Source organism: Prionailurus viverrinus, chromosome C2 (assembly GCF_022837055.1).
Source record: "Prionailurus viverrinus isolate Anna chromosome C2, UM_Priviv_1.0, whole genome shotgun sequence".
Lineage (NCBI taxonomy): Eukaryota > Metazoa > Chordata > Mammalia > Carnivora > Felidae > Prionailurus > Prionailurus viverrinus.
Genome location: NC_062569.1, coordinates 92,374,830 through 92,394,617, shown reverse-complemented (window position 1 = coordinate 92,394,617; position 19,788 = coordinate 92,374,830). Strand labels below are relative to the sequence as shown.

The following is a 19,788-nucleotide window of genomic DNA, read 5'->3' as shown; positions in this document are numbered from 1 at the left end:
TCTAGCACAAGTAAGGAACTGAATTAATATATTTTATTTAATTTTAATTAAATTAAATATAAATAGCCACAAGTGGCTAGTGGCTCCTGTTTGGACAGTGCAGCTCTAGATGATTAGTAATATCCTTCCCAGGTCAAAGATTCAACTTCAGATCACTAAGGATTAAACAGTCAATGTGTGAAACTGTCAGATTACCTTAAATATAATTTCCATTTTAACATGAAGACCTAAGAACAAGCCATTAACATCAAAGGTCTTTTATTCTGGCCTAGAGTTTAGTCTAGGCCTATGGCCTTAGTACCCATCTGAATCACAAGGGCACAGATTCCTGTCTTTGCCCCAAGCCTACTTATGCTGAAATCCAGAGATCCTATGTTTTTGATAAGTCTTCTATGTAATTTTATGTGCAGTCAGTTTGGGAGTTGTAAGCTAAAGAACTCAAAAGAGGGGTGCCTGGGTGGCTCAGTCCATTGGGCAGCCAACTTTGGCTCATGTCATGATCTCATAGCTCATGAGTTTGAGCCCTGTGTCAGGCTCTGTGCTGACAGCTCAGATTCTGTGTCTCCCTCTCTCTCTGCCCTTCCCCTGCTCACGCTTTGTCTTTGTCTCTCTCTCTCAAAAATAAATAAACATTAAAAAAAAAACTCAAAAGAAAAAAATTAAAAAAATAAACAAAAAAGGCACCACTAGTTCAATACAAATGTACCCTGTGGTTAGGAGAAACAAAATTCCTCTTATTTTAAAAACATAACCCTGTGGCTTAAAAAGGGGGCATTTATTGGGGCGCCTGGGTGGCGCAGTCGGTTAAGCGTCCGACTTCAGCCAGGTCACGATCTCGCGGTCCGGGAGTTCGAGCCCCGCGTCGGGCTCTGGGCTGATGATGGCTCAGAGCCTGGAGCCTGTTTCCGATTCTGTGTCTCCCTCTCTCTCTGCCCCTCCCCTGTTCATGCTCTGTCTCTCTCTGTCCCAAAAATAAATAAATGTCGAAAAAAAAAATTAAAAAAAAAAAAAAAAAGGGGGCATTTATATGAGTATATATAACATTTATTGAATGTTTACTATGAGATGAGCACTATTCTAAGTGTTTTACATTCATCATTTACTCCTCACAACAACTCTGTGAGGTATTTCTATCATAACCCATTTTACCAATGTAGAAATTGAGATATAAAGAGTTAATGTATTGGCCCAAGGTTCAGAGTTAATTACTAAGTGGAGGAGACAGGATTCAAATTCAAGAAGACTGGCTTGAAAGCCTGTGATCTTTACAATATGCTGTATTACTGAATTGCATCTGTAAGACACCTGAACCTCAATGCTATCGAGTATAAGCACCCACCCTGTACTTGTAACCCCTCTACAACAACCCAACCACCCTTTGCGGAGTGTGGGGAGACAAAAGAATAGAATGTCAAACTTTGAAAATAAAAAAAAAGGATAAACTGTGTCAAAACGTATGTAAGTTTATAAAAATCTTATGTAGGTTTAAAAAAAGCAAATAGTCACAAAATACCCTTTTTCGTTAACAACTGAGAAAAATATCTAATTTTGTTCTCCAAAAAAAAAATTGGGGGGAAGGAAGGAGTGAGACTTCATGAAATGTCTAACTTCATGGAGAAACAACTACACTGTTATGTAACATCACTATAGATCTTTTGTTCAATAAATATTTACCGAGTACCTCCTCTGTTCTAGGTAAATCTCATGGAGCATACATTCTAGGTTTCTTTACTACCTTCCAAACTCATAAATACAGATATAATTTATAAATTAGACACTAGAATACTCTATTTCCAAAGTTCTCTAATAACTAAAATTTTTAAAATTGATCTTTGTCATTTAGGCAAACACATTTAGGAAATACACACACATACACAAACAAACACATCATTTTAAACTCTAAAATTCTGCACTCCCATGATACAACCTCAGCAATATCATCTGAACTGGTGAAGGAAAAACTGTGCCCGGCTAGTTGATAGGCCTGAGTCTCAATCGCATCCAGCTTGGCTTGCATTATGTGTTTCTGACTTTCACATTCTGCAGTACTAAATCCAATTCCATTTAGTTCTAACAAGGCCAAGCAGTACTGAGAGGGCATTTCCACTTTACAGAAAACATCTGGAAGAAAAAACAAGAAAACTAAGACATTAATTCACCAGCTAAACGATTGGATTAGCATCATCACCTAAAAACACATGGAATTTTTCTAGGCAAATTCAGAGGTGCTACCCAAGCAATTCTTCAAGATCCAGTCTCCAAAGCAGCACTCTCAGGCCAACAATGAAAGGCATAAAAGTACTTCCCACTTTTCTACTTCAGCACTAGACCACTATCTTTGTCTACACAGAGGGCAGAAAAACTGGCCATCTTGTGAATAGTCTATATTACAATAAACTGCATTTCTCCCAAGATAATGTTTTTGTTTCTACCCTTGGCAAGAGCAAGAGAGCCAAACTTATTTGCTAAACTGACTAGAAAGAGTTAATCTCCTGAAATTATTTCCAATGTTCCTGGTTCCATGATATGCACATTTGCACAAAGAACTAAAAATGGAGGCTTCTTACCAAAGAAGCCAATGCTCTTACCAAAGAGTAAAGAAAAAGTTTTCTAAAGTAAGAATCAGAGTATTTTTCTATCTACTGATGCTTCTCAACAGAGTAGTCATTCTACATCATTTTTTTCCAGTATGCTTTCTGGAATATTAGTGTCAAAGATACTCTATGAAAAGAGTACAGTTGAGAGACACTGTATTGGGAGTTCCAGCATTTATATACTGCTTTTGGATATTCATGATGCCTGTTAATTTAGTAAAGACTCTGAGAAGCCCTGAGGCAAAGACTATTTAATTTTGTATTAACTGAAAGTCTGAAATTATTTGACCACAATACCTTGTATCTTATGCAATACTTATTAACATCCTGAAAAGTAAAAATATTTAATCTCTCACCTTTTAAGGAAAGTTTGTTGACCCCTGTGCTGGACAATCCAGACATAGAATTTGCATTAAAAGTGATAAAGAGGGATGCCTGGGTGGCTTAGTCCTTTAAGCCTCTGGCTCTTGAAAACAACTAGGTCGTGATTTCAAGGATTTGTGAGAGGGAGCCCCCCATGGTGGCAGCTGTGCTGACAGCACAGAGCCTGCTTGGGATTCTCTCTCTTCCCCCCTCTCTCTCTCTGCCCTTCCTCCTTGCTGTCTCTCTCTCAAATAAATAAAGTTTAAAAAAAGTGTGATAAAGAGTGATAAAGACCTGTGATAAAGTGTCTAAATATAAAACCAACACCAGTCTGTAATAGCACAAAAATGCCAGCAACATCGTTTTAACCTTGAAGGTTTTCCTTCTTCAACAAAGAATTGAGTTGATTCATAGCGTTGAAGATGAGAATCGACTCCATGGAGGCTCTGTATCTCCCAGAATGTTCAGTGTTGACATTCAGCCCCAGACTCTGAACTCCTTGGCCAGTCTCTATCCCTTCGAGGAGTGGAAGCTCATGAGGAAGAAAACTGGAAACTATGCTGTGAAGAGTTGGCTCCTTAGAATCTGGATCTAGTAACCAGCATGCCACCTGAGAGGGTTCAAAGACATTTGTGCACACTTAAATTAAAAGGGGAAAATGCTCATTTCTAATCTCACTCATTTTCATGTAATACCAATTCAGTGGCCTTTCTAGAAGAGGAGGAAAGGATAATTATAAATTGTCCCAGGACTCATTTTTGGTACTAATTCGAGCAGTTTTCAAAGAAGGAAAACTTACAACTTTTCATCACTACAATGATGATACAGCTTCTGCTGATATAGTTCTGAAATAGGCTTGAAATCCTAGCACTTCAGATAATTAAAACTTTGTTTCTGAAAATGTAGACGGACTCTTCTCCACTAAGGGTTGATTTTGGTTAAGCTACTCTAGTAAAGATAGGCCTATATAGTTTTAGGTTTTTAAAAATTCTTTCAACATCATAAGAAGTGAGACATAAATGTTTTACCATTAAAACTTCATACTCAAAGTTTTAGAAAGCCTCTGGGGGCTTTCCCCTCAGGATGAGGGCCTATCACTAGGACCATCCAACAAATCATGACTGCTATTTTTAGCTCTCCTATGAGACTAGACTTGTATTTTCTAATGCTATGTGATCTAGCAGATCAGAACTAAATTAGAATTAGGAAATATAAGCCCTACTTGTAATTCTGACAATTACTACCTGACTCATTTACTTCTTCTGTAGCTTAAGAATGTAGTTTGATAGGGGAGTGTGATACTGTGAATTATAATAAGAAATTTAAAATTGGTCTCTGTCGCATTTCTAGGACAGAACTTCTAAAACCCTTGACATTTCCTTAACTATGAGATAAAGGTGTCTCTTGTTATGTTAATGAGGTGACTTTCGGAATGCCCCTAGGTTACCTAAGGATGGGAGCTGGCTGCCAGAGGAAACTGTGATTGGAGGGTGAGTACTTTCAGTCTCACCCCTGACCAGCTGGGAGGCACCTGGAAGGCCAATGGCTAATGATTTAATCAATCGTGCCTATGTAATGAAGGCTCCATAAAATCCCCAAATGGCAGGATCTGGAGAGCTTGGAAGTTGTGGAACATGGAGGTGTTGGCGAGAGTGGTGTGCTCGGACAGAGGATGGAAGCTCCCTTTCCCTTCCCACATACCTTACCCTGCATCTCTCTTCCGTCTGGATGTTCATCTGTATCATTTATCATATCCTTTTATAATAAACTGATAAATGTAACTAAATGTTTCCCTGAGTTTTGTGAGTCACTCTACTTAATTTATTGAATCTGAAGAGGGTGCAGGTCACAGGAACCTCTCATTTACAGCCAGTTGGTCAGACTACAGGTAACAACCTGGATTTACAACTGGCACCTGAAGTCCTTGCCAGATGTCCTCGGAAAGCGGGGGTCCTTGGAATCTCCAGTCTGTAGTCAGTTGGTCAGGAGCATATGTGTTAATTTGGGCTTGCAACTGGCCTCAAGATAGTGGGCAGTCTGTGGCACTGACCCTTAACCTGTGGAATTTGATGCTATTTCCAGGTAGATACTGTCAGAATTGAGTTGTAGAATACCCAGCTGGTGTTTCCAGCATTGCTTGATGGTGTGGGGGAAAACCCTGCAAACACATCAGAACTGGTCTCAATAGGGGTGCTTGGGTGACTCAGTCTGTTAAGCCTCTGACTTCGGCTCAGGTCATGATCTTTCAGTTTGTGAGTTCAAGCCCTGCATTGGGCTCTGCTGACAGCTCAGAGCCTAGAGCCTGCTTTGGATTCTGTGTCTCCCTCTCTCTGCTCCTCTCCTGCTTGCTCTCTCTCTCACTCTCTCAAAAATCAGTAAACATTAAAAAGAATTAAAAAAAAGAATTGGTCTCAGAACACTTTTTTGGTTTTTTTTGGTGTCAGAGAAGCAGAACTTGCTAGAAGGGCCTGGCTCACAGAAACATATGGTTTATGAAGAGAAAGGATAAAAGGGTGGAGATTATGATCCTTTGATAGCTGGATGCTACCTAGTGACCCATGATGTGAAACTGCAGTTACACTATAGTTACTAAAGGTAAAAGCTACCAATGCAATTTAGAAATGGTAGACCTAACCCCCAAGGAGTTGGCTCATTAGATATGTAACGAAATAAAAAATAATAATCACACTAAACATACAATCTCCTGGTTACTGTTATCTGTAATAGCTAAATAAAAGTGCTGGGTCTCACCCTGATGCTAAACCAAGTTCAGATTTGGGTCGGTCTGAGCTCTAGCCAGTAGCCTCAAAGTCATCTGTACAGGGGCAACACAAAGTAGCCCTAAGACCTCTGGTCATCATTAAGGTAATCAATGTAGGAGAGCAATACCTACAAACTACCAAAACTAGGGGATACAGTGTGAAGCTGTTTCCCTTTGTGGATCAGTATAATCAGTCTTTTTTTTTTAAGTTTATTTATTTATTTTGAGAGACAGAGTGAGTGGGGGAGGGGCAGAGAGAGAGAGGAAGAGAGAGGGAGAGAGGGAGAGAAAGGGGGAGAGGGAGGGAGGGAGGGAGGGAGGGAGGGAGGGAGAGAGAGAGAATCCAAGCAGGTTCAGCACTGTCAGTGCAGAGCCCTTTGCAGGGTTTGAACTCACAAACCATGAGATCATGGCCTAAATCGAAGTCAGACACTTAACCAACTGGGCCACCCAGGCGCCCTACCTACTATCATCAGCCTCTTGAGGAACCTTTACTAAAATGGATTAGGAGAGTAATTTAGGAGGAGGGTCTGGTCTTGGATGCTGTAGAACGAAAGGCAGAGGGTTGATGCAAGACCCCACAGCTCACTACAGTATAATCATAGTTGAGTGTATGTGATCCAGACACAAGCGAGGTTGTTGTCAAGGAAACAGCTGGCCTGGTACACCGGATAAAAGCCACTGTAAGGTCTGTTTACCCTGAGAGGGAGACTGTCCCTTTTCTCTTATAAATGCCAAGTGGAACACCCCAGATAAAGGAGCTGATATTCTTCATATGCAAGCCATATGGGACTGCTTTATGATAACTGGGATATTTACCCACTGAAATCAGTAGATTATCCAGGTCACAGTAAATGCTTTAAGGGGGACCTTTAACCATATAACTGTACTGTTGCAAAACTGAGGGACAGTTTGGGAAGCCTTATCAAAATTACCACCTCACTTCCTCTCATAGGCCTTAGAGGTGATAATAAAACTTGAGATTTATTAACATGAGAATGAGAAGAGGCAGGGCCAGAATCAAGAGACTTCCCAACAGGGTGGAAAATTTTAAAAGGTTATAACAAATAAGGGGAATAAAGCAAATATTGACAGGAGCAAGAGAAAGAGGAAACAGAAAGGAGAGTTACAGGACTCACCCCAGAAGGCTGGAAATCTTTAGATGGTTATTAAGAAATGTGATGAATAAAATGGGTAATGATGGATTAAATAAAAGGTTTTAATAAAGCACCACCAAAGGTTGGGTGGGTCAAAGCAACCCCCCCCCTCCGTTAGTCCCCCAACATTAAAGGGCCTCAAACAAGACTGCTCTATTCACCATAATTTGGAGAAATTTTAAAAGCTTGAAGGCAAAAGGTACAATGAGAAACCTGACCAGTGGTTAGGCAGATTAATCAAGTTAATAAAAGGGCTAGGGTACCTTGGTTCAACCCGTCCTCGGGACTCAAAGCCTTTAGGACAAGCGTAGGTAAAACTGTCAGGAGGTGGAAAAGAGAAGTTTCCAGAACTCTTTGATGGAAGATCCAGGAACTATGGTACCAAAACCCATTGGTAAAGCCCTGATTTGGGCTACAATTAGATTAAGAGAAATGTAAAAATGTAATCGTTGATAGGCTTATGTAAATTGGAATGTTTAATTATGTGAAGAAGTTGTATCTCCTTTACCTAAATATTTTATGGTAATGAGTTGTTATGCCTGGTTGGGGAACACTTTCCCTACCTAGTTTTGTAAAACCAAAGCCTTTTGATGAAGTCCTAATGAAGGTTATGATTAGAAACGTAAGGGTTGATGGAATTAAGGAAAAAGTCTGTAGGAGAACTGGTATGTTTGAAATGGCTTTAGATGAGGTGGTTGGGTCCTTACCTGATTGCATTTTGGGAATGGACATTATGTCAAACAGGGGAACATGTCCCATAATGAGTATTGTAAAACAGAAGGCATCTAAATTCACTCTTCAAGCAATGTTAAATAGACATGCTCAGTGAGAACCAGTAAGATTGCCTAATCCCGCACAGTGTGGAATAAAGCTCAAGTGCTGGTAAAGACAAACTGTGCAATTGCCCTATGTGGAGACTGGGGCTAATGGCAGAGCTTGTGAGCATCTCATGACAATGACTACTGGGACTTTAAACAAGAGAATTTCCATTTGAGGGTATTTATTGCCTTCTTATCTGACATTATTAATTGACGCTATTTCTATTACTAAAGGATATAATACGATCCTGAAACCTGAAATACCCACAAAGTGTTGGGTGATATCCGAGAACTGCTCTAATGGAGATGGCAGTGCCCAGTAGAGTTCCATAATAAAATGGAAACAGTTTATACAGGATCCTGCTGCCTGGGGAATGAAAAGAAGAGATACTCAAGAGCAGGGAGCCTCTTTTCTCCTCGGCTTGACTCTGGAATTGTGTGAGGAGGAGCTGCTGGATTCCATTGTCACTTGGACAGTGCTCTAGAAACAGTCCTTGACTGACTGATAAAGAGCTGCTAGGTTTGTGGATGGCAGTTCCGAAGTGAATGGACAATATCCTGCTTTGGAAGGCCATCATTCTAATTAAAGAAGATAGAAAAGATCATCCTGGTGTGCTGAATTGCATGTTGTTTTCCTAGCAGTGATGAAAGAATTGAACAGAGCTAGGGAAAAGCTCTGTTTGGGTTTTCACTGGCTCATAAATAATGCCCAATAACTTTGCCAAAATGTCAATCAGGAAGGCAATGGACACATGGCCTATTAAAGAAGGGTCCTCTTCTGGGACACGGTCCTTATAGAAATTTGAAGGGGTGCATCAAAATAGGACACATTAATGCCTTTCAGAAGAATTCCCTTCTAGGCTAGGAAGGTGACTAGAATCATCAAGCCAATGTCCCTGTATGACCCTGGAAGATGGACACCTGGATCTGTGAAATGAGTGGGCCTGGTTCACTGCAGCAATGCAGAGATGGGCTGAATCTAGACATATTCCTCTTGCACCCCCTGAGGCACAGAGTGCCAAAACAAACTATTCTATCTGCCAACAAGAGGGACCGAGACTGCAGATGGTTATTTAGCAGATTCCTTGTTAGGAAGGTCATGAATATAGCTGGCAGGTGAAATTAATGCTAGTAGCCTTGGAGGGCTACAAATGGGTCCAATAGGAACAGACATTGACTCTGGACTGTGCTTTGCTTACCTGATTGTAGGGGCAAATGCTCTGGGTACTATTAAAAGAACAGAAGAAGAAATTGCACCAGTTTGAATGGCTGACTGTTATTTCTTCAGACTAAAGAACACACTTTACAGCCCATAATGTTCAACGATGGGCAAAGAGATATCCTCCTCAGTACTAGTTTGACAGAGAACTGAAATAGGCAATTAAAACATTGGTTGTCGTAAATGGGGAAAGAGAAAGGCAGGAAGAGATGGCTTTCATGCCTTCATGGTATGTGAGTATATGCTCACACTCAACATGAACATGAGTGGGGCTAAAGGAGTCCCCACTGGATATATTTGTCTGTTTGGATCTGAGGAACTAAGGCGGGGGGCGGGGGGAAGGTGCTAACATACTTTCTTTCCCACATCACCTCAACTTTTTTCCTCTTAGCTGATAATAGGGGTCACAGGACCAGGACTACAGGTATAAGGGCTGGAAATGAATGATTCCTAAGCAAGAAACTGTAACTATTCCAAAAGGGGTGAAGGCACATCCTGCCCCATCAGGCCCTTAGGAATTGTAACATAAAGGTTAAAGCATTGAAGGAAAAAATAGTAGTTATGGCTAAGTAAATGAATAAATGGGCTTTGTAAGGAGGAAAATCCAATATTAACATCTTAAAAGCCGCTCCAAGCAAGAAATGATATTGTCTTTTAGTTTGATTATGTCAGATACCTGAAAGGGTGAAGCCATATATTGCTGACACCACTCTTACTTTTGGAACCTGGTAAGCCTGCAAAGCTGGGAGACATTTTCATATCCTGCCATCCACATTAGAAACTGGTGAACAGAAACCTTTTAGAGAATATCAAATACGGTAGTTTGATGTAAAAGTTGGCAAATGTTTCTTATAAAAGTGAGCTTTTTAAAATTAATAGTTTAGGGGCGCCTGGGTGGCTCGGTCGGTTGGGCGTCCGACTTCAGCTCAGGTCGCGATCTCACAGCTCGTGAGTTCGAGCCCCACGTCAGGCTCTGCACTGACAGCTCAGAGCCCGGAGCCTGCTTCAGATTCTGTGTCTCCGACTCTCTCTCTCCCCCCTCCTCTGCTCATGCTGTCTCTCTCTGTCTCAAAAATAAATAAACATTAAAAAAAATTTTTTTTTAAATTAATAGTTTATCTTCTTACATCAAAAGTGTTGTGACTGACAAAACTGATTGTGGAATCTTTCAAATAGTTTATGTAAAAAGTACTACAATACATCTGAGATGCTACAGTAGTTTTAATGAGAAGCTCATATTACCCATATTCTCCTTTTGGACTCTGGAACATCAAAATTAAGTGACAACTTTTTATATCCAGGAAATGTCAGTTTAAAAACTACATGGAATTTATCACATGTAAACCAAGCCCAGCCTGAACTGCAGAAAAGGCCAGTATCTTCAGTTTATTTGATATTGCCTTTGAAAATCTTTCCCTAAAAAAGCTAAAGAAACTAAGAAATTTATCCTATTGATTTATCCTATTATTGATTATATTGCTAATAACAATCAAGTAGTATCATATATCAATTCAAAATTAATATTCTATACACCTCATGTATTCAGTATCAATAGGGGGAAAATGATATTCCTTTGAAAGCTATGATACTGTTAATAAATGTCATATGAAAATGCATTATACTGTTTATGTTACAATAATGTAAGTTACCCTTTCCTTGATAACTCAGAGTCATCGTTATGAAAAGCATATCATGCTTTGCTATTATTATAAGCAAAGTTCACAGAGGCTAATAAGGTGATTTGCCCCTATGCTAAATGGCCCTAAATGTTGTCCTTTTAGATGGCTTATTATCTACACATTTTTCCTATTTTCTGCCTCTATACTCATGGACATCTGAAACAACCTGCTACCATATATTTAAATCTGACAATTCTCACTTCATTTCTAATTTACTATGAGACAGAAAACTTAAAACATAACCAAAATAAATTTTTTTTAAATCTCTGAGGAAAGATATAAATTTTAGTGCTTAGAATTTGTGGAATCACTGTTTTTATCTACATAGAGGTATTTTGGTGCCTAACATTCTGTTCTGGGTGGATGAGATTACTGGATAAAGGAATGACTACTCTGAAAAATGTAAGCTTCATTGTTGGAGTTAAATAAATACCAAGTCATTTAAGAATTAACACTACACATTAAAAAAGTTTTTTTAAGTATAGTAAAAATTAAATAAGACATGAAACCTTAGGATCTTCATAACTTTGTTCCAAGGAGATACCACAAGACAGAAGAAGAATTTTATAGCTCTGGATGAAGTCATAGATGATAATAGAACGTTCTTTATCAGATTCCTCTTGAAAGCAAGACAGAAGATACCACATTCTGTCTTTCACAGTCAGGCTTGGATCCAGAGAAGGTGGGACCAAACTGGAACTAATTTCTTTAAAAAACAGACAAACAAAAAGGCTTAAGGCAAAAATTACATGCATTCATTTGAAGCAGCAATCTTTAATAAAAAGACTGAAAAAAGACTCGGAAATCTAAGGGTTTACTTCCATGTAACCAATAACTCAGCATGACCTTATTCAGGTTATGTTGATCATATAGATGAAGTGCTTCATATTCTAGTGTGTATGCTGCCGAAGCAAGCACGAAGCTTCATATTCTAAAAATTAAGGCTTATGCTATGTAATTTATATTGTTCTATTTAATTAGGTGGGAGACAATTCTAAATATGAAGATTTCTAAAAATAAATTTACATTTCCCAGAATAAGGAGTTAAAGACAGAAAAGGGTGTTTTGAAATGAATTTTAAATGAACTCCTTAAAAAGGTTTAGTATGAACGTATAGTGTTACATCTTAAAAAAAAAAAGTACTCAACATAACACATTTTCCCTCAACACAACTGAAAAAAATTTCATGCTTACTCAGGAACACATACATTGTATGGCATTCTTTAAAATGTTTACTTATTAATTTTGCTCCTGTCTAAAACCAATTATGTCAGGTACGTAATGCAGCAACTGTAATCAGATCACAAGGTATTTCTAGATCATATCCTCTCTATTCCAAAGACTTCTACAAAGGCTGTATGATTCAACTATTGTATATGTTCAGCTTATCAGTGTCACTAGATAAGTTCCAGACACAGTCAATGACAGGAAAAAAGTCTGAAAAGAAACTGGTGTGATCCAATCTTCAGAGCAATCCCCTAAGATATCCAGGGAGTCCCTAAGGCTCCACTCCACTACCTCCAAGAAGAAAAGATAGTATTAGTAGCCTATGTGATAGGTAGAGGGGAGTAAGAATAGTACTTAAGACATTCATTCTAATGAATATATGAAATAATGTACACATGTGCCACTCCCCCCCCCCATTTTTTTAATCCTAAAAATAAATTCTAGGTAAATATCAGGAAATTATTCTCAACAAAAAAGGCACTATCCTAATAGAGATTATCTTAAAAATTATATGGTGACTTAATCAAATAGTGATTACTTACCAGGATGCTTTTGTTCCTTCTGCAGTGAAAAATAATAGGCATCTCTTCCACCCCAGCACACTGCCAGACCAACCACCAAGATGTCATCACAACCTTTAACAGGAACTCCATCATCTCTAATAGGGGTTTCCTGAGGTAGGCTAACTAAATAAATCAAAAGTGAAATAGTTAAAAATCTCAAAATAAAGCCATTAAACTGAATGTTAAAACAATGATAATGATAAAAAAAACTATTTGATTGGCAACATTTCCAGATCCCCATAATATGCATTATTTGGATGGTCTTTTTAAGGTATATGTAAGATATTTCTAGGCTTCCCATCAATTAAGATAACTGTCACTTTGAAAAATTTATCAAAGATATCTTAAAATATATCTATAATAATAACTAAAGTGGGTATTAACTAAATTTTTTAAAGCTACATTTTGAATTGCTATAACTGAAACAAATAAAGACCACTGGTATACTATAAAAATTTTGTAGTGAACTCAGCAATTCTTTTTTTCTTTTTAAATGTTTATTCTTGAGAGAGAGAGACAGAGACACAGAATCTGCAGTGGGCTCCAGGCTCTGAGACGTCAGCACAGAGCCCAACACAGGGCTCAAACCCATGAGGTGTGAGATCATGACCTGAGCCGAAGTCAGACACTCAACTGACTGAGCCAACATAGGCACTCCTGAACTCAGAAATTCTTAACACTAAGAAACTTCAAAAAAATCAAGTATCTTACTTCTTGGTGAAGAATCAGGTATAATTTTGTATCCAGAGTCAACATTTTTTCTGAAATAATGGATCTCCAACTTTACAAATACAGGTCAAGAACCAGTCTAATAACTGGCACACAGTTGTTAAATTTAAGTGAACAATTTTACCCCTCTAACCGCTCAAAGAATGTGCTCAATTTTATATTTGTTGAATGAAAAATGGAAAGTACTAGTCAACACAAAACATATATAAAACTTGTCATTAACACATTTGCTCCATGACCTAAGTGTTCATCTACAGACAAATGAATAGGAAGATGTGGTATACATATACAATGAAATATTATGGTGCCATAAAAAGGGATGAGAACTTGCCATTTGAAACATGGATGGACCTACAGGGTATTACACTAAGTGAAATAAGTCAGACTGAGAAAGGCAAATACCATATTATTTCATAAATAGAATCTAAAACAAAAACACATAAATGAATAAACAAACAAGCAGAATCAGACCTATAAATACAGAGAACAAACTGATGGTTACTAGAAGGAAGGGGAGGTGGGGGGGTTGGGCAAAATGGCTAAAGAGAATGGGAGATACAGGCTTCTAGTTATGTAATGAATAAGTCATGGGACTAAAAAGCACAGCATAAAGAATATATATAGTCAATGATATTGTAATAGCAATGTATGGGGACAGATGGTAGCTATACTCATGGTGAACATAGTATAATGTATAAACTTCTCATATCATTATGTTGTACACCTAAAACTAATATAACATTGATTGTCAATTATACTCAAATAAAAAAAATTAAAAAGAAAAACATGTGTTCCATGAATTGAAGATCAGACAAATACTCAAACTTTTATGAACAAATTCATTCATAAATACAGAGATTTAAGAAATCTGATCAAATCTTTGGTTTCTACAGCAGGTCGTCAAGCTGACTACAGCTATTCCCCAAGATACAGAATCCTTACTGTCATGAAGTAAGACAGGAATATACATGCATGGCATTATTTGGTTCAATTCTCTTAAAATGTGGAAGGGCTCTGTGAGGATTTGGGATCAACATTTTGGTATAGAACTCATGAATATCAGTAAAGGTTATAAGTCTACTTGAGGTAAGTATTGAAAAATATAGTTAACATACATTGTTAAAAATATAGTGCCAATTTTCTATGTACTTTTGTGATTATCTAAGTAGATTATATAATACAAATTAATTATTTTAATTAATTAAATAGAAAATAATTCATAAGCACTGATGATTAATAAAAAATGAGATACCAAAAATGGTGATCCATATTCAAAATATATTCGTTTTTACAAACTTATATTCTAACATTTATATATTATATAAAATATTATATTATGTGTTAAATATACAAATTTATATGATTTTTTAAAAGAAACATTGCGTTTAATGGTAAAGCTTAGCACACTCCAGCACCAGATATGGGCTGGAGTTGAAGCAGCAGAGACAGGTAGATGACCTCCATAAAGCCTCGTAAAGTGAAAAGAATAAGAAAGGCAACAATTAGCACCATGGCCTGACACATGGCAAAAACCAGAATAGAACTGAAGAAATGCTGCTGTTTGAGAGCCAGGTTCCTGATATACCCAATGATCAAGCTGCCAAAAACTATCCCAGTGCTGGCCCATGTACCAGCCACAACAACTGGGATGGCTGCAGCAGCAATAAGCTTGGGTACTATGTCCATGTCCTGAGAGACAAGACTGCTATAGAACTCCCTTTGGACCACCTAGTGTGGGGAGCTCCTGTGGCAAGGCTGTTTAGGGATTTCTGGCTTTTGAAGAAAAGAGGCAGACACAGGCCTGATTAGACCAGAGCTATAACAGCGGATCAGGGCCACAGTAATAAGTAGTGCCTTAGAGGTCTGCATTATTTCAGTATCCCAGCTTGACCTTTTTTCTCAGTGCTCAGTTCTCACACCCTGGAGTCGCCCATCACTTATACCAGATGGCAACTATTATTAATCTAGTTGCACTGAACAATAAGCTGTTCTACAGGTAAACCCATATAGAAGAAATTTTAATTAAATTGGAATAAATTTAGTACATTCATCCCAATTCACTATTTTACATATAAACATGAAAATATGAAAAATTAAAGAAAAAATTCTTACCTTGCTTAAACCTACCACCAATAGCAGCATTTTTAGAAGACCTCAAATTACTGATCTTTTCACAAGCCAGTGAGATGGAAAATCTCTTTTTGCACTGCCACTCCTTAATGAATGTTTGAAAGAGAATTTGGTCACTTGCTACATCAATTATGGCCAAGCTTTCTGGGCTGCATGAGGCTGCAGTTAACTGCGATCCATCCTGTGACAACTGCAGTGAAAAACTTGTGTCTCTAATAGGTCTATCCTTTTTTAAACCATCTCTACTCTCTGAACTTAAATCTTGGTTTTTAATATCTGAAGATGAGCCAAATGAGTAACTTTTACCAAGCTGTAAAACACTATGCATTTTCTGGAGTTTTACAGAAGATGTTCCAAGAATACTTGGAACCACTAGCTTAGAAGCAGATGCTGGGATGGGTGTAGGAGGAATGAGTCCGTTATCATCAACTATACAGCTCTCTTTCCAAGGCAAGAGGGATGAGGTTTCACCATGAAGGGCACCGTTCTCCAGTGCTCCAATCTTGCTCTTTATTTCAACATTAGGGAAAAATGAAATTCCCGGAACTTGATTTGGCTCCAAATTTGAAATTACTTGTTTGCCATTTAACTCCATATTTTCCCCTTTTAAACTAGACAAGTTTGTAGTGGCTAATTTTTGCTTTTCATTTTCTAGAGGACTGGACACTTCATCTAAAATTCTTTGCAGTCCTGGACTTAAATCAAACGATGCCCCTGACCATATGAGCGATTTATTTTGCCCTATCTCAGTTAATTTGGATTTTTTAGACTTTTCATCTTTATCTCTTCCAATTATTTCTCTTTGTGAATAATCATTATTGACAGTCCCTGGATCACTTAGTTCTAATGCTGTAAGAGACACTGCGGTATTATGTTTCTCTTGGACAGGAAATATATCTACATTGTCCAAAGCTTCAACCATCTGAGCAGAATCCAACTCTGAAAATATAAGAGACTCCTCACTGAAACAAGTCAACTGTTGCTGATTATCTTGATTCTCATTCATATTTGATTTTCTAAGTTGGCCCTCTGGTTGTAGACACAGAGAATGACTGGAACAGTTTGACATTAGTTCAGAAGAAAGGGGTTCTTTTGCTTGTGTATCAGGAGGTTGTTCTTTCACTAGGTAATCTTCACTGAAACTGTCAAATAGTAAGCTATCACTCAAATTCAAACTTGTTTCAGGAGCTGGTAGACATTCTACTTCTACACCAGTGGGAGGCGGTAGTATAACTGGTTTCAAAGCTTCTTGTGTTTGATAACCTTGAAGAAAACTATTTAATTGAGAGTCAGTGACAGAAAGTTCATTCCTTTTAAAACAAGGGCCATTTTCCCTCAAGAGTATTGGAGAATGAAAAATTGAGCTTTCTGGAGTCAGGACATCAACTCCATGTGAATTGGTGCTTTGTTTCACAGTATCTACAGTCTTATCCTCCAAATGATCTATATTTGTCATTCCTGGAGAATGTCGTTCACCAGGAAAAGTAATATGAATCTCATTCTGAAAAGAGATCACCAAGCTCTGTTTGTCTAAACTCTTCAGCATTGTCTCTGTTGCCAGGTTGGCATCCTTTGCTCCTTCTTGTTTGGCATTTTCAGTTGCCATCTGTTGTATAATTTTTTCTGACTGAGTGTCCAGGTACAAACTATCTTCAAATTCACAAAGAACTAAACCTAAGTCAGAAACACAATTATTTTTAGTTTTGTTTGCTGCATAAGCTTCTGTTTTTTCTTGTATTTTAGAGGGATTTAGAAAATCCTCATGCTGGCCTCCTGATTTACCAAATGCTCCAGTTGGGGGATGTATTCTACTGAGTATCTCAGTGCTGTTTATATTATCTCCTGATACCTGAAAATTATTTGATTTATTTTCCTCACCATTAAACTTCATAATTCCACACTTGATAATACCATTTGAGTCTTTATTCATATAACTACTGCCTGTCTCACAGGGCATTTGTCTCTCTAATATTTTTTTCTGTTTGGTATAAGTGTTTGTTTGTTTATCAGACTGTTTTTCTGCACACTGGTTAATTGAATGGGTGTCATGGTGTTTTACATAAACATTCTGGGTTTTTGAATCACTTTGTATCATCAGTACTTTGTTTATTTTTTCTGACTCAACAAAAGCTAGTGCTCTTCCGTTTTCACTAACTGTACTAGTGGGATGACAAGTCACTTTTTTACTCTGGGATTCTGTGATAAAATGTTCCACAAGAATATTGTTAGTTTTTGTTTTGTTCTTTGAACTTTGTTCTGTTTGTGATGAGAATGATGCTTTGCTATATTTTCCCTCAGCACAGTAAGATACATTTTTAGGAAACGGTTCTGGAGTTCTAAATTCCATATTCTTCTTATCTAAGGTAATTGAGTCTTCACAATAAACAGGATTAGACATAGTTTGTTCCTGTAAATCAATTCTATACATCCCAGTGTCTTTCACAGGGCTACTATCTCTGGATTGTGTTAGATGCTTATCACGTTTCCAAGATCGAGAGGCAGTACTCATCTTTTCTGAACTGAAACTCAAAGATTCTTTTTTTGTTTTCTCAAATAAGAGAGTTTGAGCAACATTCTTAGTGCTTTTTTTCCCCTCATTCAGAGAGGTTACTAGCTTTTCTTTACTTCTGTTCAAAGAAGCCCGTTTTCTTGCTCTGGAAATGGAATGTACTTGGGATTCTTGATTCCCATTCTGTAACTTGTAATAAAAGGAATTTCTATTCTCTCCACATTTAACTAAATCTTGCACTGTAGTTGGTGAATGCTTAGCAAAAGAATCATTAAACACTGAGTTACTTTTTTTCTTTGATATTAATCTTTTACAAGATCTCTTAGTTTGGGGTGTAAGTTTCTGTTCCTTTACTTCTGGCTCACTGCTGGTCAATGAGTGTGTATTAGAATTTAAAAGGGAATATGGATTCCATTGCACTCCCATTTCAGCTAAATCCTGCTGCAGAATCCTTTTGGCTTCTTCTACTATAAGGGCTGCTGCTTCCCTTTCAGTTAAACCTTTTCTGCCAGTCACCCAAATATTTCGCATATTCCGACGTTCTTCAACTGCTTCCTCTTCCTCATCCACGGCCTTTCGGGCACTAAACAAGGATATAGAAAAAGAAATAAATTAATGCATTGATTCATTCATGCATACAGAAATATTTATTAACCACTAAACTGATCTGTCCTAGGAAGTGAAGAAATAGCACTGAACAAGAGAGAAATACATCTGCTTTCTAAGAGCTTACATTTTAGTTGGAGAAAACAGAAAACAAATGTTAGAATGCATTCCATATCAACTGATGATAAGAGTTGTGAACAAAAATGAAGCACCAGGAGGGGATGGCTGGTTCTGCAATTTTCAGATAGCAAAATTAGGGAAGGCCTCACTAAAACAGATGAAGCAGAAACTTTTTTAAAATAGTGTCATAAAACTTTCATTGAAACAAATCCTCCTATGTAATATTAACTCTAGACAAAATAGTTGAAGGAAATGGAGAGTGACCAAAAGAAAGGAGAAACTGAAAGAAGGTAACTAAAAACTTGGATAAAAGCCTGGAGTTTATTAATTGACAGAATTTGAAAAAGAGCTCAGAATAATTACAGGAGGTATAAAATGAATGGAGAAAGTCCAGAAATGAGATCCAGAGAAGGAAAACCCAAAATTCTCCATATAAATCTGTTCAAATATCTAGCTGACCTCTAATCTATGCAAGTATGGGATGACTCTAAGCAGCCAGTTAAAAGTCTAAACTGAACAGAGATTTGAGTTACTGTCCACTATAGGAAGACAAAGTTTAGAGTTTGAGTTCAGCCAAGCTAACTAACTGATAAAATATCAATGTTCTTCAGCATAAAATAATAGATTCTACACCCTAAAATGCCAAACATATACATAATTGAAGTACCATGAAAAGAAAAAATACAGCATGAAGCATAAAAACTATGAAAGAAATAATGGTCAAGAGACTTCTGTTTCCAACAAGACTGGTGTAAGAGGGACCAAGTTAGCCACTCACCCAAAACAACTAAAATACCAAGGCTAGCTCCTAAAAGATGTTGCAGCTTCCATTTTGCTCTCTTATGTCACTTAGTCTAGAGAAAGCCAACCATCATGGCATAAGGACAACAACAGCTCTATGGAGAAGGTCACATGGAGAATTGAGCACCAGCTTGGCAGTATGTGTGTGTCATCTTAAAAGCAGATGCAACTCAACCCTTCAGATAATTATAGTCCCAGCCAACAGCTTTACTACAACCTCAAACCAGATCACCAACAAAGATGTTCCCAAGTTTATGACTCATAGAAACTTTGAGTTAATAATTATTTCTGTTGCTTTTAAGCCACAGAGTTCTTCTTTTAAAACATATTTTTCAAGTGTCTTTATTTAAGGACTCTCTACACCCAATGTGGGGCTTGAACTCATAACCCCAAGATCAAGAGTGACATGATCTCCTAAGCCAGCTAGGTGCCCCTAAGTCACTAAGCTCTTAAAGTAATTTGTTTCACAGCAATAGTTAATTAATTAGCCTATTAAAACTATCCAACTTCAA

General features: G+C 37.7%; 1 protein-coding gene and 1 pseudogene across 7 annotated transcripts in view; both read right to left on the bottom strand.

Annotated features, from left to right (window-relative positions):
- POLQ (DNA polymerase theta) overlaps positions 1-19,788 on the bottom strand; it is a 118,603-nt gene that overhangs the window by 37,228 nt on the left and 61,587 nt on the right. For all 7 annotated transcript variants that reach the window (XR_007155816.1, XM_047876046.1, XM_047876047.1 and 4 more), the window contains 5 exons: positions 15,223-18,332; positions 12,361-12,504; positions 11,101-11,297; positions 3,327-3,567; positions 1,928-2,121 (listed from right to left, as the gene is read on the bottom strand). Coding sequence is in view for 6 of the 7 variants with exons in the window: in XM_047876046.1 (XP_047732002.1) it covers positions 1,928-2,121; positions 3,327-3,567; positions 11,101-11,297; positions 12,361-12,504; positions 15,223-18,332 (3,886 nt within the window). In the remaining variant the exon portion in view is untranslated. The remainder of the gene's footprint in view (positions 1-1,927; positions 2,122-3,326; positions 3,568-11,100; positions 11,298-12,360; positions 12,505-15,222; positions 18,333-19,788) is intronic.
- LOC125175461 (ATP synthase F(0) complex subunit C1, mitochondrial-like) lies at positions 14,385-15,189 on the bottom strand (annotated as a pseudogene).